Source organism: Larus michahellis, chromosome 4 (genome assembly GCF_964199755.1).
Source record: "Larus michahellis chromosome 4, bLarMic1.1, whole genome shotgun sequence".
NCBI classification, from domain to species: domain Eukaryota; kingdom Metazoa; phylum Chordata; class Aves; order Charadriiformes; family Laridae; genus Larus; species Larus michahellis.
Window position 1 is genome coordinate 58,455,629 of NC_133899.1, and position 18,383 is coordinate 58,474,011.

The 18,383-nt window shown below is 38.8% G+C and overlaps 1 protein-coding gene and 1 long non-coding RNA gene across 3 annotated transcripts in view; one reads left to right on the forward strand and one right to left on the reverse strand.

Annotated features, from left to right (window-relative positions):
• Nucleotides 1–5,142, forward strand: part of AQR (aquarius intron-binding spliceosomal factor) — a 55,540-nt gene extending 50,398 nt beyond the window's left edge. Inside the window, exons 33-35 of the mRNA XM_074585035.1 lie at nt 30–204; nt 1,286–1,399; nt 4,617–5,142. Coding sequence (XP_074441136.1) covers nt 30–204; nt 1,286–1,399; nt 4,617–4,865 — 538 coding nt within the window. The 3' untranslated portion in view covers nt 4,866–5,142. The remainder of the gene's footprint in view (nt 1–29; nt 205–1,285; nt 1,400–4,616) is intronic.
• Nucleotides 5,143–5,376: 234 nt separating this feature from the next.
• Nucleotides 5,377–18,383, reverse strand: part of LOC141742528 (uncharacterized) — a 28,849-nt gene continuing 15,842 nt past the window's right edge. Inside the window, exons 3-5 of one of the 2 annotated variants that reach the window (XR_012586734.1) lie at nt 13,684–13,844; nt 9,430–9,518; nt 5,377–8,895 (exon numbers count right to left, since the gene is read on the reverse strand). This is a non-coding gene — a long non-coding RNA (uncharacterized LOC141742528). The remainder of the gene's footprint in view (nt 8,896–9,429; nt 9,519–13,683; nt 13,845–18,383) is intronic. The other variant, XR_012586735.1, reaches the window with a different exon arrangement.

Here is an 18,383-nt window from a genome sequence, read left to right on the forward strand (position 1 = left end):
TTGATTTTTGTTGTTGTTGTTTTCTGAAGGGATGTCCGACGATTAGTTGTTGCCATGTCAAGAGCCAGGCTCGGGCTTTATATCTTTGCAAGGGTATCGCTGTTTCAGAACTGTTTTGAGCTAACCCCAGCTTTCAGCCAGCTCACAGCTCGACCACTTCACCTCCATATTGTTCCTACAGAATGTTTTCCAACAGCAAGACAGGTAGGAACAGCTGCTCTGAATTTTGCTACCTGTAATGGGCGTGTGTGTTTGCCCGCTTTTTTTGAGTGGGATATAAGAGGTGGGACTATCTTCTCTGCTAAACCACTGCCTCTTGGATAATTATGTCCCTAGACTGAACTTTTACGATGATACACACTAGCTGGTTTTAATTGATTTTTCCACAAAACTTAGTTAACAAGTAGCTCTGTGCCTGCTTTTTCCTAAGTTCTGCCTGTGTAAGTGATTCAATATTTTTCTTTTGTCATGAATAGGTAAGTTTTTAGTGTGTTCCATATTTTTGGTCTTGTTATGAAACAAAATGTTATTTCTCAAAATAAAAAGCTGCACAAAGCTAATTGTTTCTTGTTAAAGAGGTAAAATTACATTTGACTGAGTAATTCAGTGTAACCAATTGATGTTTATGGGTTTCTTTTTAAATTGGGTCCAGAATCACGTAAGAGTTTTGTTGCTGAGCTAGAAGTATGAAAACGTAATTTGTAATACTGCGCTAGATCTTTAGGGAAAGGTTTGTATTAAACATGTAAGCACAGAACACACCAAGTAGGATGCTAAACGAAGAAATGGAGGAGCATATCTGCTTTGCTTCCTGGAGCTTTGAGAAGGGGTACCTGCATGAACTCAAAAGTCAGTTACAGATCTTTCCCTGGTCTTAAGACCTGTTGACAAGTTTGGGAGGGAGGAAACTTTCAGGTCCACTGTGCAACAAAGAATACAGTGTGTATGGTCAGTGAATGCGAGGAAGAAAGAGCTAGACAGTGATGGACAAGTAGACTTAAGTCCAAATCTCGTCCTACACTATTTGTGCCTTTAATATGTTACATGAGTTGGGTCCAAAATGTACTTCATGGAGTAAGTATCAGTACCCAGCCTTTCCTTTTGAAATTTCTTTGTTGGTGTCAGAGCTACATTTCCTGTCTTTCCAAATAATTTAGCTATTTTTTTCTTTAAAAAGCATTATTTAATTTCTTGAGTTAATGTTTTCTGATGTAGTTGAATAACCTTTGAATAATGGTTGTTTGGCTTTGCTTGATGAATGTCTACTTTTTTTCCCCTTCCTCAGAATGGAGAAAGGCCATCTCACCAAATACATGTTATTAAGAACATGCCTCAAATGGCTAACTTTGTGTACAATATGTATATGCACATGATACAGAGTACACGCCACTATCAACCGGTAAGGACCTTTGAACTTTCGGAAGGTGTGCATTTAAAATAAAATCAATTTTTAGTAAGTGAAATGATATCCTGTTGAGGTTTAAGATTGTTCCTGTTATGTTTGAAATTCAAGAAGTTTTTATGACTGGGATTGAGAATATTGAGGTCTTTAAAATCTTGCAGTAGCAAGAGTGGTATCTTTTAGTAGCTTAAGCTGCAATTTAAGGCCCCAAACCCAGCAGTAATTGATGCTGAGTGCTAGACGTGGCTCGCTCTGGGCCCAGAAATTCCTCGTTAATACTAAAGAACTAGCCTGTCCAGTGTTTACTTGAAGTAAACTTATGTGTTATGTTTCACGTAAGTGCAGCTAGTGGTACTACAGCACCACTGCATGGTGTAGTCTATAGAAAGACCAGATCATATCTTGGAACTATTTTAACAATGTTAGCTCACTGCATTATCCAGACTAGTTGGCAGATGTAGCGTTTTTTTTCTGGAGCCATTACTTTCAGCACTAGTTCACGGCACCAAGCGAAATAGCATGGGGTTGGAAGAAGTTGTAGATGCTTTTCTCACTTCTGTACCCAATTTTGTCAGTGTTTAATCCCTGAAGCAGAATTCAGAACCCAACAGAAATGCCTTGTCTTCCTTATATATGTGAGCAGAGGTTTAAGGTAGTTTAGATAGTATACTGAGCAGAACGCTGCCTTTACTCGGCATGCTTGGGTCTGTAGATGCCTAGAGGTAGTTGATAGCAAACACAAAGGGAGAGGACTTAACTGCTACCCCTCAACTCCATCAGCTTTCACTTAATGTCTGGGGTGTATCATGGTTGTATTACCTATAATTTATTCTTTCATGGTATTCTGAAGGTCCCTTGTTGGTTTTTGCTCTTTTGAAGGATTTCCAAAAGTGGAAAAAAATTGATGTAGAAAGACTCTATTCACTCTGTATTAGCTAGCTGTGGAAAGAGAGTGTGAGCGTGGCTCTCTGTCCTTGAACAGATTAGTCCAAGGTGCTTGTCTGTGAGATCTAGGTTCTAGATCTGTTCTTTAACGCAAGGAAGTTTCTCTGTCACCTCCTCTTCCTTCCTTCTTCCAGTGGCTGTTTCATCTGGTATGGAATCTAGATGGAAGCTAGTGTAATCAGTAGAGATCAGACCCTGAAATTCTCCTTTAACTGAATGTCAGACTTTCAAATAGAAAATTTCTTTTCCTCTGCAGTTCTTATCCAGTGAATCTTTGATTTGTACTTTTTATTTTTTTTCTTCTGGCAGGCATAGCTTCAGCCAAATTTGAAGCATTTTGCTACTCAGAAAAAGCCTTTTTCCAGGTGGACAGGATACTTTCTCACTATTTTGGGGAAGTGCTCTAATTATCTGTCTGCTGTAAAGAAAAGGGGATAGAGAAAGAGCAGTGAGAATACTAAAATCTCCTCTTCTTGTAACTGCTTTGTTGGTTTTTTTTTAAGTAGGGAAACCTCACACTGTTTTGTTATAAACTCAGTCCTATAAGCACATGATGTGACTTGTTTTGGAGCCAGTTCATTTAATATAGTTGGAGATCGCTCAGCCATGCAGATTGTATGTGATTAAGATTCAGTGGACTGTGCAGTTGGTCACATTCAGATGCAAATGAATAGCCCTGTCAAAACTGAGAAGTGTAGACATATCCTGAAAAGCAGATGGTAGCATCTAAATTTTACCAAAAGATGGGTTTGCTTGACACCTTAATCAAATATGGAACCAATCCTTCTAATACCAGTTATTCTTTTTAGCATCCTAGTCTTATCCATTGCTAGCTAAAATTAGTTACAAAACTCTGGTTTCCTACTGTGGCAATGAATCACATTCTCCCTGCAGGAGAAGCCAAAAAGTGAACTACAGGGAAAAAAAAAAAAAAAAAAAAAAAAAAAAAGGCATTAAATTTCTTTTACCCTATTTAGTACAACATGATATTTTTCCTTTTCTTTTACGCTAGTCTTAACAGTAGTAGTCACGAAGCACAGCATTCATCTAACTAAACCACAGAAGAAGTCTAGTTTGTCTCATGCATCATGAATGTATTTTTGTAATTAAAGGATCTGTGAACAAATGGATTATAGGGACCAGCATAATAACTTCAAAGGCCGTAAAAAAAATGTGGTGTCTCTGGTACCGTGTCTCTGGTACCGTATCTCTGGTAGTCATAATTGTTTCATAGATTTTGTCTATGCTTGTCAGAAATTTGTAATATTAGTGTCATCTAACTGAAGATAAGACTTCACTGTAATTAAACACTTAATTTATCATACGAAGCCAAGTTGCCTTTAAGCAAAAAAAAAACCCACAACCCACCCTAAAGAATCATGCATGGAAGGTTTATCAAGCTTTCATTTCATTAAAATGCTTCACAATATTCGAAGGAAATATCCGTCATATCATTAAATAATGTCAGGCTGCAAGAGGTAGGAGCGTTTCTGTATAGCCTGGAATTGTAAAGCATTCATCCATACTCTTCAGCTCACTGTATTCATGGTATTTTTTTTTCCAAGTCTGTAATATGGCTACCTTTGCTGCTTATAATGTTTTGCAAACTACTTTTCCAGAAGTATTATGCGAAAAATATCTAAGCATTGTTATAATTGTTACTGGAACTTGCGTTGTTTTACACTTACAGCTGTGGGTGAAACTTGTGTAAGTACAGATAACGTTCCCACAATATTTTATAAGATGTTTCAAGGGGAAATTACTGTAATGAGTTGTTAAAGACAGGCCTGTTAAAGACCTCAAAAAGCAAGTTAAACATATCTAGGAGTTTGAAATGGTAATAGATGAGATTACAGTAGGAATGTGCTTGTTGCTCCAAGTAGGGATTTACCGTAGCTCTATTACTTGTCTGGCTGTTCGGGATAATGAAATGTGTTTGATATCCTTGAATTGGAAGGACTGAGTTTTTAACACCCTCTTTTCAGGCAAAAAATGTGTGTAATAAGACCCTTGTGTGAGCTAAGATGCTCTCTCTTTTTTTTTTTTTTTTTTTTTTTTTTTTTTTTTGTTTGTTATATAGGAGTTAAGTGCCTACGGGTGATTAGGGCTTCTAAATTTTAAGTCTTAGTTGTTAAGTTGTTATCTAATGCAAAATCTTAAATATAAGATGAACAGTTGAAGTTAAAATAGGGACTAGATGACCAAATAGATGTATTCATTTGTAAAAATTGAAAATCCTTTATTTATTTATTATTTGATTATCATCTAGCGCTTACTGCCCCCACCTGCCATGACTGAAGAAACTGAAACTACTCAAACTCAAGAGACTGAAGTAGAAGGTGAAGTGCAAGGCATGCAGGAAGATGCAAAAGAAGAAAAAAATAAGGTAGGGGAAGAAGCAATAAAGGAAGGAGAATTGAAAGTGGCTGAAGTGGATGAACATCGAACAATGCCAGAGCACCCGGGAAGAGACAGTGATAGTGGAGACAGTGAGCCTGAGAATGAGACTGAAAAGTGATCCACGTGATGTTTATCCTCTACGTGTTTGGGAAATGGGCAGGGGAAAAAAGCAGTTAAATATAATTGCTATTTTTACATTGACTTTTTAAAAAGGTTGCTTGTATAATGTGACCTGTTTTGTATATTTTTCACTGAATACTTTGTGGACAAGCAAAATGTTTGGCAGACATTTTACTGAGTTCTTGTCAGTATGAGTAATGTAATTTGTTTAATGGCGTCAAATGATACACAATTTGCTTTTTATAAGTTCTTCAGTAAAGATGCTTTTTATACCAGTTTTGGATATTTGACCTTTAATTCAGTCACTGAGTTATCCATTAAACTTCACTGAATAATTAGATTCAATATTGGTCAGACACTCTTTATAGTTTCCTTAATATTTCACACTGGAGAATTCCTTACACAGAGCTGTGCTTGTATACCCTGAGATATGGTATCTTAGGTGTAGGCTCAAGTTCAGTAAGATATTTAACTGTATGTCGGAGAAATGTGAATTACCATGGGAGTTTGAAACGTTTAAAAGCTTTATTGAATTGGGACCTTAGCAGATTCTCAGAATTTCTTGAGGCCCAGGTACTTGTAGCAATTTCTCATTGTTGACTTCTGCTGCTGCTGTTTTTAATTGATCGTTAATTACAGAAGAAGAAAAGATGCAGGTTTTCAACAGTGCTGTTTTTTAAAATAGTGTTTTGAAATAAATTTGTTTTGCTTTAAAAGGACACAGTAATTGCCCAGGATAAAGCCATGTAAGGAAGAAAAATTATGGTAGTTCCCTGCAGGAATTGCAAAAATCCCTGCAGGATTTGCAAAACATACAATAGTGATCTTAATGACATAATGGTTGAGTGGGTTTTCTAGGGTAACTTCCAAGTGTACATCTCTCATAAAGTGATCAGAGAAAGGTTTTTCCCTGGTTCATTAAGAATACCTGCCAACTTGGCAAATTATTCAATGGGTCGATGAGACTTAGGAATTTCCAAGTAGATTTTCAAACAAAGCAATAGCCACAGAACACCTTTTATTGCTGGCAAGGGGAAAATACTTGGTTTTCAAGTGTTGCAGTTGTGAAGCTGCCAGAAGGACTTCCTCACTAAGTTGACTAGAGAGTAATTAACTTCCAAGCTTTTATTATTAGCGTTGAAGTTGGGTATTTTTTTTTATATTTTTGTAGTATAATAAGGAAAAAAGAAATAGTAGAAAGTAAACCAAGCTCCATGAAACACATCTGTTGCATACTTGTGCGTGCTTGCTGAGATCTCATCTGCCCCTTCCCCTGAAGTCGTTCTCCCCCCGTCAGTTAGAGGGGAGCTCAGGAGTAACAAATCCTAATACTTGCTATTGGTACACAGTGTTCTCTTAACTTCATTTCAGCGAATAAAGAATGTTTCTCAAACAGGAAAACAAATCATTTGAGCACCGTGTGTGTTCTTTCCTTGCTTTTTTGACTGGAAGGGAGCGTACTTTTTATTACCAAATTGTCTACCTTGGGAGAACAAATGTTACAGTGTGGAATGTTTGGGTGATAAGTTTCATGTGGTAGCATCCACGTGGTCATGCAGGGTTGAATAATACAGGGCCTTCAGGCCACAAGCAACTGGCTCAGCTGAGGGTTGTCATCTTTTGTTTTCCAGCCTATTTTTTATAAATACTTGAGCCTGACAATCGTTTATTGTGCTTGAGGATTTTAGGAATTGGAAAAAGGTGCTGGAGGTTTTTTGTCTAACACGGATAATTTACCTGTCAGGGTTTCTATCAATAATTAGGGCAGGATGACTATTAGCAAGCACCTAAAGCTGAAAGGAGCTGGGAAGACCTTTTTGAGTTGTGGACAGTTTGTAATGAGCTGTGACCACACCTGCCTGTGTGTGGTGCTGGGTTCCGGCTGCAGGTCTCAGGTGTAGGTGGTCACTTCTGGCTCAGTCCTTATAGAACAACAGCCAAGTATATAGCCTCGTCCTAGACTTCAGTGTTGCTCTAAAATGGTGAGTGGAGTTGTAATGAAGATTGTTTCTGGATAAGGTGCAAGAAGAGGCAATAGAACTGCAAACAATCGCAAAAGCATGAACAGCCTTAATATGCAGTTTTCTGAGGGACCAAACGCCACCGGTGACAGAGATGAAGGTTTTGTTGAGTTGACTGGAGCTGGGCAAGTTGTTCGTTATCCTTACTGCCATCTTCCGTATGTTGAACTTTACTTTTTTCAGGGACATAATAGCATTAGGAGAATGTCTTTTCAAAAGTCTGGAAAATTAATTTTTTTCCCGTATCAGTGGTTGGAGGAGTTGTTGGAGTTCTTGAGGCTTTGATTTGCATTTGGATGATGAGGTTAGAGGTTTGAGGCTTTTTTACTCCAAAGCTTTTCAGTTCTGTTTTTCATTTTTGGTAAAAGATGAACTTTTTCACCAAAATTGTTTTATGTTCTATTTACATTTTCTTATAAGGAAGAGTAGGTGGGAGAAATGAAGCAGTCTGAAACTGTAATTTTGGTCTACATGGTTTGTTTTCCAGTGGCAATATTTACTTGGGATTTAGCATCCCCTTCTGATGTCCCTATCTTTATTCTAGTGAACAACAATATCCAGTTGTTCAACTAAACGTATTGAAGTTTCAAAACAAATAATGACTTACACAAATTTAATTATTTTAAAAGACAGAATCTGTGAGAGAACAAAAACATCGTTAAAATAGCTTTTAAAAAGTTCTATTCAAGCATTATTGCAAAGAATTATTATAGCACTGCATGAAAACCTAGCAAACAAAATTGTTGTGAAGACAAGATCCTCTAAGGGTATAAACCAGAGGAAAAGATATAAAATTACTTTTATTGTTCCGAAGCCATGTAATAAAAACACTAAGGACTTTTTGAGTGAAACTAAAGAACTGTTTGTGGTTTTTCATGCTTCCATGAATTGCTTAATTTTCCTCTGTTACACCGAGCCTGTAAAACAACTTAGGCACTACTTTCCAGATGTATTTAAATAGACACTAGTTTAGAAACAGCTCAACTCTTGGACTGTAATATTGTGCTGTTATAAAAATGATAACTGTAATTAAATATACTGTTCATTTCTTCAATAGCCAGAAAAACAAGGGCAAAGAGCACTTTACTTAGGGTTCTGTCATCCATACATAGCTGAGATAATGCAGTAAGTGCAGGTTAGGAAAGGAAGTGCCTTAGCAATGCTCTCAGACCATGGCTTGCTTTTGTTTTAGTCTATATGGGACTTCAAAACGGCTTGACAATGTGACCAAGATGGTGGATAAGCTAGTACTAAAAGGTTCAGGGCAAAGTTTGTCCAGGGTAAAAGAAACGAGAAGCTGGAGGTCTCAATAAGCAATTGACAATAATGAATATGTCCATAAAATCCTGAAGATAAAGCCATTATGTTTTCCTAGCCTACCTTGCATTCGCTTTCATAGCGGATACCAAATACTGCTCTACGTGTTGGATAAGGTAGGTTCTAACTTCCTTCGAAAGGGAAACAAACATCTGGCCCCTTGGAGTGGATCTCTGCAGCTTCCTGGGACGTAAAAGGATGTGAATCCTGAAGAAAAGCATTCTCGTGAGGAGCAGAAGTTGAGTTTTCCTGACAGACTGGCTTTGCTGACAGGACAAGAGAGACCAGTTTTATTCTCTGAAATCACAGAATTATTTTGAAAAAGAAGGCCTGGAGGCGATGTTGATCACACACTGGATAAACGTGATGACATACAGTTCTATTGCAACAAGCGTTAGGTAACACTTGAAATCTTGTAGAGCAAGCAGACAAAAGTGAACGTCCCAGCCAACAAATGAATCACCGCCCACAGCAGTCAAGAAGCTGTGAATGCCGCTACGACGTACGGCAGCGTACTTTCCTTTGCCAAACATGGTAATCCTCACAGTAGAAACAATCAATAGAAAATGAATGGGTTTGGGGGAGTTCTGGAGGCTGTTTTTATGGCCCTTCGGGCTTCCTTTGCTATGTGGTTTTTCAAGCGTAGATCTCTTACAGTCCTTTTTCTCAGAGGACTGGTTGCATGGGTACCTGTCGAAAAAGCCCAGTTAACTGTGTAATGTTTATGTGTTATAGGACTGATAAACACATTTTAAAAGAATGCTGTTTCCATTGCAAATTGAAAAAGAAATTTCTTAAAAGCCTTTCAGCTAAGCGTCCTCTGAAAGTCTACGTATTTTCCTAACTTTTGGGAGGTTTCTGAAAAAGTACAGAACTCAAACTTCCAAAATAGAATTCCTCCTTACCAGCACAGGCATCTACAAAGTTAGTAGAGTGAAGAGAATGCAAGAAAAGAAGGAGAAAAAATACCTGCAATACTGCTCCCTCTCAGTGTGTAAATAGTAATATTTCAGGAGACTAAATATTACTATTGTCATGAGAAAGTGATTTTTTTTTTTTTCTCCCGCTCCTACGGCAGGTAACAAGGACAGATTATTTCTCTGGGCCATGCTCTGGCAGGGCCTTAATCAGCTTAATGTAGCCCACATCAGGGATAATGTACTATGTTGCTATTAAGAAAAATAGTTAACATTTCATTTAGCTTCCATTGTGATTTTCGCTCACCTTGAAAAAAGTGCAAGGACAAGAATCTGGATCAAGTAACAGCATTACTTAAGCGTAATGCAGAGAAGCCTGTTGCTGTACTGTTCTATCTGGAAAACGAGATAAAAGCTGAAGAAGAGCTATTTCGGCTATAGGTAAGAAAATTTCAGGCGTTCAGGCATTTATCTCTCTGCCTTGAGAAACACTATCAGAGCAAACAGAGTATGGTTTTGTGTGAGTGTCTTTTAAGAAAACGTAGACCCAGGCAAAAAGCTGAGCCAGCAGCTCTCAATTACATAGTTCATCTATAGATGTCAGTGAAAAAGCGTATACAGCTACAGAGCATGTTTGCCTAATGAAACATTAGAATTTTATGGTTCCAGAGAGAGAACAGCATAAAAGAGCAAGCTAGAGACCCAAATAAGGGTCAGGAATATATCAGTCCTGGCACCGTTTGCGAGAGATAAAAAGAAGCCGCCCTTATTGCATTTATCAAGTGTGAATTCCTAAATTGCTGCAACCCAGTGTAAGAGAAGCCCTGCTACGCATCTAGAGACGCTTCAGCATCCTGCTGTGCTGGCCTGACATCTCCTGTGTGTCAAGAGCACTTATTTTTAGATGGGACAGTCATTAGGGACATAACGTGTCTCAACTACTGTAAAGGAAGTAGCTCAGGGGCAGCAGCAGTGGGTAGGGAGAAGCTCAGCACAGAGACACAAAGATTCTGTTTCTGACCTTAATCCACAGCATTACAGACCTGCCCTATTTTTTGAGAGTGTTTTTTGGCAGCAGCAGAGATGTCCTATCGGGCAATACCACGTTTTCTGAAAATGAGAGAGACCACATGTTTTGCATGCTGAGTCAGGGAGAGGAGAAAGCGCCGGACCAATAATCCTCTTGTGGCCAGGACACGCGCAATTGCGAGCACTGAAACAAGACTAACTGGGGGAAAAGAAAAGCCCAGTTGCGGAAGAGTTGTCTCGCTGTCTGTCACTGACCACCTCTGGGAACATGAGCAGAGTTAAATAAATAATTGCTGCATTGCAATGTATGTAAATATGACCTAAGCTTGAACAGAACTCATGTACACCCAAATATTGCCTCTGTATGGCTCTAAATTAAAAGCTAATAGTGGCTGAAGTTGATTATCTATGGCTTTTATTGTTACCAAACCGCTGTCCTTAGAGACAAAGACAGGAGTTCAGTCATATGGCTTGTTCATTTTGCCTGTTGTAAATATTTTTCAAGGAATTTCAAGCCTGTCTTCCCTTAGTTATGCCTTACAGGCTCTCTGTTGTGCCAAGTTTCATCTGTTTGTGTCAGCTGTTCCTGATATAAACATATATATATATTTGTGTGTGTGTGTACCTCTAGCTATGAATGTTGCCTCAGTTTCATTTAAGTCTTTTTAAAATGAAATTTTTAAACATCTGGTGAAGAGATTATGTTTTTGCTTACCGGAAGGATATACTGAAAATTACTAGTCTTTGAGTGATAAAAATCTTTACTGAAACTGAAGTCTTCATTTGCAGTTTTGTGGTTTCATACAGATCCTAAAACAGAATGTCTTTGAGAAAACGTTATTTTGCAGACTGGCTTTGACTGTTATCCAACTGCGTATTGGTCTGGAGTTTTACTTTTTTACTCGTCTCTCTCACGGTGTAGTAGGGAAAACTCATGTGCAGTGAAACGCCAGAACGTGTGGCATCCTGCTCAGTTGTGGACTTACGTTTTATCTAAACTATTGTAACAAAAGTGATTTACGTAAACCTTAAGTGATAAGCTAGGGGTTTTCAGAACAGAAAGCATGTTAGGGAATTAGGAAAATTTTGTGGGGCATTGATGTAGGAAATAATGTGATTGTGGAGTTGATCACAAGTTTTCCAAAGCAATGCTTTTCCCAAAATGTGAGTTTGGCTAAATGTTGCACTTCATTTGTTTTTAAATGTGATGCCAAACAAAAACTATTCAAGCACTTGGCTTTAGTAGCACACTTTTCCCTTACATGAATCATATATTATCAGAAAGTCAAAACAAGTGGTAAAATAGAAAGTAGAAGACAGTATTCCAAATTCCAGAAAAACACAAAAACATGTCACAGTGTTTAAAAAAAATCTGATTTTTTTTTTTGGTCCAATTAGCACTGAAAGGGTATTTTGAAACCTGGAATTTCACACAAAACGAAAACTTGAAACTCTGACCAGCTGTGACGAGGTACGTTTGGATGTTGAACCCTTCCTGCGGTACCACTTGAGTTCCAGTTTTGAAAACTGACCAACCTAGACACAGAAGTCAATGACTCACTATAATCTTCATGAAGTTTAAGCTACTAAAATGGCCCTCACTACCCTGCTTTCCTATCCTGGTGCAGGACGTCGTGTCACACTATTTCTTTCCTTGTTCAGACCGACCGTGTTTCAGGCGCCTGCTAGTTTTACTCAGAGCTAAGAAGCGCTCCCGAGTAGCTCACTGTTTTCACAGGCCCCATTCTTTATCTCATTTGATCTCTAATGTACTATGAACTAATCTCGCCCCTGCATACGCAGATGCTTCAGTGATGGGGCAGTTGTCCTGGATCGCTCCCTGCTCCTGCAGTGTTCCCCCGGTGGCGTTCCGTCAGGCTGGGCCGCGTACGGAGCTGAGGCGCTGGGGCCAGCTGCTGCTCCTGACTCGGCTTCCTGCTACGTCCTACCCGCCGTGCCTTCCTGAAGCTCTGAGCTGAAACAATTACCATCCTACATTGGAAAGAAAAACCTTAGCTTTTTGAATTTTATTTGCTGCAACACAAATGTCAGTGGCAATGCGCATGCGCCTCTTGTGTAGCGGTAAATTTATGGAGAGAAAGTTGATTCCGAAGAGAATTTCTTACTATATTCGCAAATGTGCTATGCTTCATTGTGTCAGTATGAAGCCTGGTATTTTACTTAATATAAGGTAAAGCCAATTCTGTAAACTGTAAACTACTAGTTTAAACCAGGACTTAAAATGCTTTTGGTATTGTTTCAATATACAGAACTATGAATGAATATATATATGATATATATGATAATATATATATGATAATATATATATCATATATAATATATGATATATAAGATAATGAATGATATATACCTTTTATGCTCTCTCCCCATGGGAATATACGAAAAGCCTTTCAATTTAAACAATGTAATGTCCTTTTAAGTGGTGTTTTGGCATCTCATTCTCACAAAAACGACTCGTCCTGCAACTTTAAAGTTATTCTATTTGGATTTATTTTATTATATTTAGAAACGATGCCTTACAATGTTCCAAGAAGAATACAGTGGAATAAAGAGCCAATGTAGGTTATTGCTGCTGCCCCTGTACTGTGGAGGAGGAGGTGTGGAGAAGGCAAGCCCTCTCCTAGGTTTCTGAATTCTGCCAGCAAAGGAGGCTGCTGGAGGAGAGCATTATCCACCCAAGATTATGAGGGTCTGGGTCAAGGATTTTTATCTTAATCCTCCTATACCTTAGCTACAGATGCTAAGTTTACATAGATGCAAATATAAAGCTGTCCCAAAAACTGCTATCCAAATGTCTGTGTGAGGGACCGTGTGACTGTGAGCAACGGGGACCTGGAATGCAATGGGGAGAAGCTGGTGAGGGCATTACCTCAGAGGTGCAATAAGCATAATATGTAATAAGCATGTTACAAAATGCCCAGTAATCTGTAGCAGTAAGCTAAATATATACCTCAGTGTTTTAGCTTTAATTTATGAATCTACCACCAGTTCCATGTTTCTTCTAGCAAGATCTTTTAAAAGAACTACAAATACAATTGCAAAAACAAATTAAAAAACATATGCACTAACAGGGAAAATGTTTCAGTGGCTTCAGATTAAAAAACTGGCATAGATGTGCAGGTAACTAAAGACTAGCCTGTTTTATTTCTTTCCAAAGCCAAAGTTGAGGAGAAATGTGTGTGTGCCTATGTACTGGGTCTAAACCTAGGTATGACAGACGGCTACTTTTCCTAAAGTATTTGCAGCACACTTTCACTACATGTCTAATGGATATTGGCCTTTTGTGTGGTGCCATTTAGACACTAAATCTGTACTTCGTTTCACTGAAGAGCTTGATTTTTTGAGGAGAGAACCATCACGGTAACTTTAGGGCACTGACTCGGACTGTATCATGGCAAGCAACTTCCACTCCCTCCCAGAATAACTGGCTTTACTCTGTGGGGGGTTCATGCCTTTGGGGACAGAATTCAAACCTTCCAATGGAACACATGGTAAGGAGAAAAACTAGTACCGAAGCAGTATCCGTGTGCAGGCAGGTTGGCCATTACCAGATATAAAGATGATTGCTGCATGTCAGGATTTCTGTTCTGGAGTCTGGAAATTGCCTCTCTGAGAATGAAGTCACTCTTCAACTCACTGAGCTTGCTCTCCACACCTTCCTTTCGTGTTATCCTACAGAATGAAACCAAGAATGTTTAGATAACCAACAGCCCAGCTGGAGCATTTAAAAGTGATTTCTAGGTTTGGGATGCCTCAAATGCTGATTTCAGGGTAGCTCTGTTTGAAGAGAATTAGCAGATAACAGTGAGTCCCTGAGAGTACTGAAGGGACCCAAAGCTAAAAACCATGACAAGAATCCTGGAATCAGAGGTCGCTATTGGATTCACTTGTCACGGATATCCCTAGCTTTTCTTTTGTCTGCTTTGATCTAATTTTTTCACAATTGGTGCCTGTCTCCACCTTAGGCTACCTTTCTAATTTGAGAACGTATGGAACCAGCTGGTGTTCATGATTCTTTCATGCCTGCAGAGAAAATCTCTGTTCCTCAAATCAACCAGAACAGCCTAGCTGGGAATGTTCCTCTACCCTCTACCTTCTGACATGGGTTCACTGTCTCAGTTTGCTGGTGACAGGACCTTTTTTCCTTACTTGGTAACTGTTAACTGGATGAGTTTTGCTGCAGCTTTTTGTGATCCGGATATGGTCACATGACACACACAGTTGAGGGGGAAGGCGTAAGCCTTGATTTCATTTTCGACTGGATATAATATTCCTGTGAAGGACGTAATGTGAAAAAGAATGGAAGTGCTCAAAAGCAGAAATTTGTATTAGGGTAATTGGCCTAAATTCCCAAACTGCCAGTAACCTAATTTGCTACTGCCCGACTCTGAATTTAGGCCATGTGCACCAAGGTCTCCCATGAGCCATACAACCCTTTGGGATTAGGCAGGAGCTGTGTGCAGATTTTCAGGTTACAGTTTTAGATTTCGATGTTTACGTGCTGTTGTAGTCACAGAAGTCATTTGCTTTTTTTTTTTATTTTATTTTCCCCAGACCTAGCTCTAGGCTGCATAGACGATGCATTGGCTCCATCAATACATGGAGAAAAACCAGTGAGTCTTGCAGCATCATAACAGTCTTTTTGGTAATTCTGAGAAAAGAGTTGAATGTATTCATAGTGTTTAGTAAAATCTGCTTAAAATAGGGAAGCCATTCAATAGAACAACAAAGAGTGTACTTTCTTGTCTTGTTCTAGCTTGAAGCCAAATTTAGGACATCTTGAATATATTGGCAACTGAGATGTTTGAAGACAGTTTTAATTAGCTCGTTAACCAGTTTGTTTATGAACGGCAATCAGAAATTGCACACTAATTTGTAATATTATTTCAGTGAGTACACGTTCAGAGTGAAGATTAGCCTGTTTGTTTTCTAATGGAAGAAAAAACCCAAACCATCTGCAACTGAATTTTAAGGGCCTGTGCAGCGAAGACAAGACTGAAGATATGGTACCAATGTTTTGCTACGTCCTGTGCAGTTTCTTTATTTGAATTCATTCTTCTGCTTAAGTTGACTGGGTGTTTAAAACTTCAGCTGCCAAGCTGTCAGGCTTGCCAGCAGCGTTATAACTGTGAATATCATGACATCCGTATCCTTACATTTTCAGCCATAATATTTGTTTAGCAAGTTCACTGCTGAAAAAAATTATGAAAAAAACCCACCTCTTCATATACACTGTGAAAAAAACCGTTGACATGATTCAGACATAATTTTGACATAATTCAGATCACCATGTATTTACCGTGACTATAAGATGCTTTGTTAAACTAAATGCTCAAATCATTTTGTATCTCAAACTTTCTTTGAGATATCTCGGTAACAAGAAAATTACTTAGAATATCTCACTCTGATGTGATTTAATACAGCCTAAGTGGATTTTACCAGATTTTTCTGAAACATAAACATAGTTGAATTATAAAAAGCTGCCTATACAACAGCATTTATAAGCTGTCTTTTCAAAAATTACCAAATGTGGTAACAGAAATACACACTGAAAATTCCTTGGAAATTATAGAATGTTCTTTATATCTAACAAAAAGATGGAAAAGACAAAATGAAGGAAATTGGAGGACTTGAGTAATATCTGAAGTGCTTGTGTAACTGATAAAAACAGTAACCTTCCCATAGGGATTTTGGGACACGTACTTTCCTCCCTGTTTGGGTCTTAACTGTTTCTATTGTATGCTGGTTCCAAAATTGACTCTTTTCCACTGGGCACAGTGGAGTTTTCCATAAGATTGCTGCAAAACTTTTTTAGCCATCCTTACTTCTCTGTCCCTGTCTTGGAAGGAAGGAAGGGGGAGAGACATTTTTAATACCTCTAGGGTATGCCAGGTTTCTCCTCTAAAAGTTTTTACTAATCAAAACATGACATGCACATGTATTAGTGTCTATCTTTAGTTTCCCTACCTCGTGCTTTTTGAGGTTGAGATCGGAAGATATTCACTGTATCAACTAAAAGTGCAGCTGCCAAAACCACGGCTAAGGCTGGAAGCCGCATCTTCCTCTCCGTGGCACAGGTGAAGTACCGCGGCTTTAACAGGGCAGCCAGCAATTCCCCTTGGGATGTACAGTCTCTGACTGATGTCAGTGACTTCAATACACTTCTGTCCTTGCCCGGCAGCTCCAGCCAGCCCAGCCGCCCTGTTGGGATTACGTGAGCCAGCGCAAAGAGAGTTTCTCCCAAGGTTGCAGGTTTACGGGTGTGAATCAGGGAATGTCAGGCTTAGGGGTGCCTCAGTTCCTGAGAGACGTTTGCTGTTGTGCGTGATCCCTCTGCTCCTTGCAGCCCACCCAAGACCCAAGGCACTTGCTGAGGCCACGGCTGTTGCTGTGGACACGTCCCTGTTTTGGTACAGCGCGGTTGGTCGTGTTCAGGTGGCAAAAGAGGAGACAAGGGCTCTCACAGAACAATTTATTCACCTTGCCTTCTGCTTCGGTGTATGCCTGGCAGAGAAAATCTGATCATTTAAAAAGCCACAGAACTGTGCCTTAAAATTAAAGGCTGTTTTCCATATATTTTTCTGCCTTTACTGATAATTGAGCAATTTGCGTACTTTTCAGTACAATATCATAAAGCAGCACAAATTCAGATAATAAATCCAGACCATCTTTTCATGTTCGTGTTCATGTATTTTAGCACCTGAATTAGAGCAAGCTGTTTAATTCAATAATACTGTGTCACCTGCAGTGACCACTCGTTAGGCTGAGTAAAAGCACACATAGTAAACATTTGGTTTTTAATTTTAAAAGAATTTCCTGAGCAGTTAGTATTTTTACCATGAAATCTCAATTATGAATTATTAAAAAGGAAACACTGAGAAATGTTCCAGTGTTTTAGATAGGAACAGTTTATTTTTTCATTGTTTGATTTTTCTTCCTTTATTTAGCTGCTGGACATCTCACACGACCAGCAGAAAATGCCGGGTTGTATTTTGGATTGTGTAGCGTTTTCATACATATAAATATCTCTGCAATTTTCCAGACAGCTGAAAGAATGAGCAAGGCAGAAGTAAAATGCTCTGACAGCTCACAGCACATCTCAGTCACTGGGGAGATAACTGTTAATAGTCTTGGTGGATAATAGGCTTGATGGTTCTGTTAAATAAAGCTCATAGTCGCAAAGCTCAGCAGAGGGAGTAGGTGACAATGAAAAGGACTAGCAGATATGTAAACTCAATTAACCTGGTACTAGTTGTGTGCAACCGTTTTCTCATTAAGCCAGAGAATAAGCAATGGGAGGTGTCCTTCTTTGGTTGCCTGTTGACAACTTGTGAAGTTCTGCAGTTTTATGATCAAGCCATAGTCTGCACCTTGGGATTTTCTTAATGTGTTATATTCCAAACGTATTATATTCCAAACCTTAATTGTGTTCTTCATCTATAGCCACATTTTCTCAAGTGTTGAAGGAACATTGCAACTTATCTCTTTAGATCTAGGTTCAAAATTTGCATCCAAGCCATTCTTGTGTAGAAAACTACGCATTAAAGCAAATCTGATATTTCCCTTTCCTCCTTAGGAAGTTTTGCAGGAGGCATGTGTGACTTGGTATTTGTTACATTAGACTTTTGATAAATATAGATGTTTCTTGCCTGAAAATATTTTTTTTTCCTCCAAAAATAAGATTTGAAAACGAAAAAGAGTTCTATATACACTTGCAGTCAAAGTTAACCCTTCTTTTCCACGTCACTGAGTTCAGATGGCAGACTGCAACTGCTTAGTGTGGGGATTATTTTGGCTCAATGTGCTGGTGTTTCTTGGCTAGCCCACAAGCATAGCCTTGTGTGCCCTCTATGGATTCCTTTCTCCTCTTGCTACTTTAAAATAGGACTACATGAATTAAGCGAAGTGTTGCTGAAGGGCGCATGTTTGGGGAGGCAGCATGCTCAGAATGTGTGTGCTATAGCAACCGCCTGTTTTAGGCAATGAAGATAGTCCTGCTTTGGACAAGCATTCGCCTGTATGCTGCTGGATTTCATAGGTTGCTCTGTAAATCTTAATTTTTCAGTTCTAAATAAACTTTTCTTAATTTTCAACTGAGTATGTTTCTAGAGGGTGTCTAAGAAACCTTAACAATGCAAAGGTTTGTCTTGTAAAATATAGGATAAAAGTTGAAGCTATTGCTTCAAAAACGAGTAATGATATCAGGTACTT